Source organism: Agrilus planipennis, unplaced genomic scaffold, assembly GCF_000699045.2.
Source record: "Agrilus planipennis isolate EAB-ADULT unplaced genomic scaffold, Apla_2.0 scaffold87, whole genome shotgun sequence".
NCBI classification, from domain to species: Eukaryota; Metazoa; Arthropoda; class Insecta; order Coleoptera; family Buprestidae; genus Agrilus; species Agrilus planipennis.
The window spans coordinates 551959-556792 of NW_020439134.1; the positions used below are offsets into that span (position 1 = coordinate 551959).

At 35.6% G+C, this 4834-nt stretch overlaps 1 protein-coding gene across 11 annotated transcripts in view; it reads left to right on the forward strand.

Annotated features, from left to right (window-relative positions):
• Nucleotides 1-4592, forward strand: part of LOC108737633 (heterogeneous nuclear ribonucleoprotein R) — a 21877-nt gene extending 17285 nt beyond the window's left edge. For 4 of the 11 annotated variants that reach the window (XM_025977796.1, XM_025977798.1, XM_025977800.1 and 1 more), the window contains exons 9-11: nucleotides 1035-1100; nucleotides 1745-1904; nucleotides 2482-2642. In XM_025977796.1, coding sequence (XP_025833581.1) covers nucleotides 1035-1100; nucleotides 1745-1904; nucleotides 2482-2642 — 387 coding nt within the window. Of the gene's footprint in view, nucleotides 1-1034; nucleotides 1101-1744; nucleotides 1905-1998; nucleotides 2078-2481 lie in introns of all 11 variants that reach the window. The other 7 variants (XM_025977804.1, XM_025977795.1, XR_003231760.1 and 4 more) reach the window with 6 other exon arrangements.
• The last annotated feature ends 242 nt before the right edge of the window (nucleotides 4593-4834 follow it).

A 4834-nucleotide genomic window follows, 5' to 3' on the forward strand; every position in this document is an offset into this window, starting at 1 on the left:
TATTTTAACAATTGTACAGCACGGGGTCCTATTTTGACTTATTTTATACTTACTACATACTTCGTTAGTTCTCTCTTCAGCTGGATCTGAATACTAATAAGTTTTCGTTTTCATTTATATTTCACATTTTTCTATTTGTCTTTTTCCTACTTTCATAACGGTGCTTGTCATCCTATTTTCAATTTAACCTGTTTTATGAAATTACCCATAAAGAATCGTTTGTTTTTTACTACTTGTTTTCGTAAATTCAAAATGAAAATTGTCAATCCTGATCAATAAAGGGAAAAATTCAAACGGACAATTCAACAATTTTGCAGGGTTATCCAAAAAGAAAACAGGGCAATTTTTACGTGTGGCGTTACTTCGCCAAACTAACAACAATTTTTTACTACTTATGTTACTGTTGTCATTAGAATGTTTTGCTTTTTAATGCTCTTTATTTTATCGTTACAAGAACGCTGACTATTTGATTTATTATTATTGTCCATGTGCCTCCTTTTTTATTATCGACATAAAGCTCTTTTCGTTTGGTTAATTTCGACTTTATACGTTAAGTATTCCTACTGCCCCGCCCCTGTTTTTTTGCTTAACGCTTACTATGCTTTTAGTTGCTTTATTTTTGCTTTTGTTTATTCCTTTTATTTTTAATTATTTTTTATGTTGATATCGCTTTGCTTGGCAGGCAGTAGAAAGCCTATCCATACAGTGTTGTGGCTGAAACGCCAGTATTATTATTTTTGGATAACCCTTTTTTAAGCTTCCGCATTGTTTTGATTATTATTTAGTTTTAATATATTCTATCTGAGCCCCTTACGGGCTAGGCACGCCAAATTTCAGTGTATGTATCGCATTTTAATTATTGAACATCGAAGGTATAATTCAAACGTATATTTTTTTCGATGATTAAAGAGGATTCGCTCTAATTTATATTGATATTTTGAAAGGGTGCATACAAGTTTTTCCGTTGAATTTTAGCGTGCCAACGTTTTTTTTTTTATATGAATTTTTTAACAATTTAATATAATAACGCATAGGAGTTGGACGAAGGAACAACGCTGAGTTCTACCGGTTTATTCTATGAAGTGAGCTGCGGAACGCAGGTTTGTCCGAGCCCTTTCTAAAGTTTCCTATTCGCCCTCCCCAATTTTTATCCAAATATCCGTTTGTACTAATCAGCAATACTGTTGTTGCTCAGGTATTTTAATTGCTATCGTGGATATCAAGTAAGTTCAAAAAGTATACCTGTTTTGTGTTTAAACGTTATACCGTATTCCCTCATTACGTTTTTTTACCTATAATTCTACCTAACGAACGTGTTACAATGTAACGAATAGGAGTTAGTTTTTATCGTAATGTATGTTTTGTTATAAGATTACCAAATTATTTGATTACATACTTCAAAAGTTGTTTGTACCATTGTAACACTTATTATCCTACAAAATAGAAAGGGAATGGACATGAAAAAAAATATATCGCGTAGCCTTACCTCTGTTTTGAAATAACTCGTTTACTTATCAAAGAATAATAGAATAATTTGAGAATTACTATGGAGGCTGTATAAGATCTATTAAGCAAGCGCTTTTCGAACTTGACCTATTATTAATGATGAGTACTTGTTCAAATTATTTTTATTTAAATAGAGAATTTCTAAAAGCGTCTGTTTATTTTAAGCTTGCCTACCATACGTGGAACATTGGGGTTACAGATTTTAACTAACGAGTTATTTTCATTCATCTTTTTGTAGGCTGGCCGTGGGCGTGGGGTGGTGGCGCGTGGGCGAGCCGGTGGGCCCCCGGCCCGTGGGGCGCCGGCCAACCGGGCGGGCCGGGGCGCAGCGGCCGTGGCCCGTGGAGCGGCCCGCCAGCCCGCTCGTGGAGCAGCCCGCGCCAAGGGAAGTTTACCAGGTACGATTTTTTGTAGATGACATTTTTTTGTGTGGGCAAATTTGAAAAAACGTTATTTTTGCAGATTGTAGTGATAAAAAACGTTCTGTTTCAGCTGTTTTGTTGGCTGTTGCTTAGTTTTTTTCTTGAACGTCTGCAAACGGAGTTAGGATGACAAATCTTAGTCTTTATTTGTATGTACCCCTTCATTAACCAGTTTCATTTATCTAGATTCTATCCTTCCTTTTTTACCCCTCCTATCTTACAACTCAAAACATGGGAGATTTAAACATTTTTGTTTTCGTTATTTATTATAATTAAGAAAAACTAAGTAAACGTTTGGCAAACAAAACAGCCGTCGAAACAGTGAAAATCTCCCATGTTAAAAATCCTTTTTTTACGGTAGAATTGTTATCTAATTGGTGATGTGCATTATGATAAATAAATTAATATATCAATTAATGGGCTAGAAATTCTTCTCGAAGATGTTTTCTTTTTCACTTCAGAGATGTATTATTTTTCTAATTACATAAAAAAAGCTTAATGCACATTATCTGTATAAAAAAGAATTTATTTTAATTATTTAAATTGAATTTAGGTAAGCGGAAGTTAGACGGGGGTCACCAGAACCAGGGGGAGTCAAAGCGCAGATACCAGAGCAGCTGGGGTAACCAGCCACTGGCGCAGCAGCCGCTGGGAGCAGCGGGCCTGAACGGAGAGCAGCAATGGTACCAGGATTCGTACGCCGCCTGGAGCTAAACAACAAAATCGTTACTATGCAACAATAGCAAGCTAGTAAGCAAACCAACCAACCAACGTCGTGTTGTCGTCGTCTTCGTGTGTAGTTTTTCACACACTTTCCAATTTTTTTCTTCCCCCCTTTTTCTTTTTTCGATCAACAAAATAGCAACAGAAACAGCAGCAGAAGCAACAACAAAACAGCGGAAAAGTAAAAGTGAGTGCCTGATAAGAAGAAGCGAGTGTTTAATAGCGGACGCCCGCGCAGTGTATAAAAAAAAGGAGACCTATTGTGTGTGTCCGCTTGCGTATACGTGTATAGTATGTATGGTGTGTTCGTACTAGTGGTTTTGCGTCCGGGAGAAGCAAATAAGCGGAAAGGGAATAGGAGTGTTAATAGATCCGTCTTGACCGTTAGGCTGGTTCAGTAATGGTATACGCGTGATACGCAAGCCTGACCTACCGGTTATTAATGAAGCCAGCCAATCATATCCATTGTCGTCAACCAGTGGCGCCACCACTACGTTAGTAACATGTTTCGAAGTTATCCACAACATTTAAATAATAGTATTTATCTTATGGTGTCCCCGGGATATATGTATGTATTTGTTTTATTTTTTCATTTTTAAATGACAAGAGCGCATTACAAAATATTTTCTGTCTTGGTTGATTAATGAACAATACTTGCTTTCAGCGATACCAATCGTTTCTTTGATGGATGTTTTAAAGGGAAACTGACAAAAAAAAAGTTAAAATATAGCATAGTCGTATATTAAATAAAAATAGATTTAATAATAGTAATTAACACGAGATTGATATGTTGTTGGACTTTTCCAAATTTTGTACTTGTTCTGCTCGCTAAGCTATTGCTCAGTAAATTGTTGTTTGACGGTTTTATTTATGTCCTTTTAAATATGACGTTGTGTTGTGTTGTTTTTCTCTCGTTTAGTTTTTGATTTACTTAGTGTTTTTATGTAAGTATATATATAAATCGAAAGCGCTTAAAAGAATTATTTGCACCACCGCGCAGGCACTGCGCCCCTTGTTCTGGAGACTGTTACATCGCGGGGGCGCCGCCCGTTTATCGAACATATTATATATCGGATCCTAAACTTCTATTTTATTTCTGACGATTAATTTTTAGTATTTGGAAGGGTAGCAGTTGTGACGACAATACGTTATCAGCTTCCACCCTCTGTGTCTTAAATTTCTTGCGCGTTCGTATCGTTCAAAAAAATGATACGTGATCTTTTTTCCTTCTTTCGCGATTAGTTTTTTGCTAGGTAATCTTTGAATAATAAGTGCTTGAAATGGGAGGGAGGCAACATTATACCTATTCAATTTGGGGCGGGCTTACGGCCGTGGCGTTCAAAAAAATTGCATGCTGATGTTTTCAAATTTCATTTTGTTCTTTAAAAAGATCTCATGAAGGCAAATGACGAGAATAAGTAAATATTGTTATATATGTGCGGGTTGTTTGGCATTATAAGTGATTTTAATATCGGAATGATGCGGCTGCCTGGCGCGCGAACAGACCGCAGTAAAGTCCGGTCGAAACTGGACTTTTTAGAAAAAAAAATGGATGGAGGTTGGGGACGCGCAAAATTCGTATTCTCAACCGTTGCGCGCAGTAATGAAGCATGTCTAATTGGAGTGAATAATATGCTAACATCATCTAGCTAGTACTACTTTACTACTACATACAATAGTAATAATGGATAATAGAAATAGTAAAGTTATTATTATTAATGTATAACAGTGATGATACCCGCAATTTTTTTTATTCTTGTGGGCGTTAATGATGATGACGCGTCCGCTTTGTGATGTATTTTATTACGATAATAACGATAACTTGCGGTAGCAGTGAACGAAAAGAAAATTGTATTTTTCTTAAATGTATATCTAAATTAAACCTTTTTCAGCTGTTGGTGAAAGATAAAAAATCATTTGGTGTTTAAACGATGCATTTACCATGTTTTTTTTTTTCATTTTCTTTGTATTCAAAAAGGCGTGCAAAAATGATAACAAAGAAGGTTCGATTTTAACTTTTGTTACTGTTTGACATCGTTGCATCGTGTATATATTATAAATGTATGTATTACATGCGTATTTGTCAAAATGACTAGTTCAGAAGAAAAGTATTTTCTAACCTCCGTATTGTTTTCTTTTTAATTATCATTTTTGGTTGCTTTCACTTCCCCCCATATACAAAT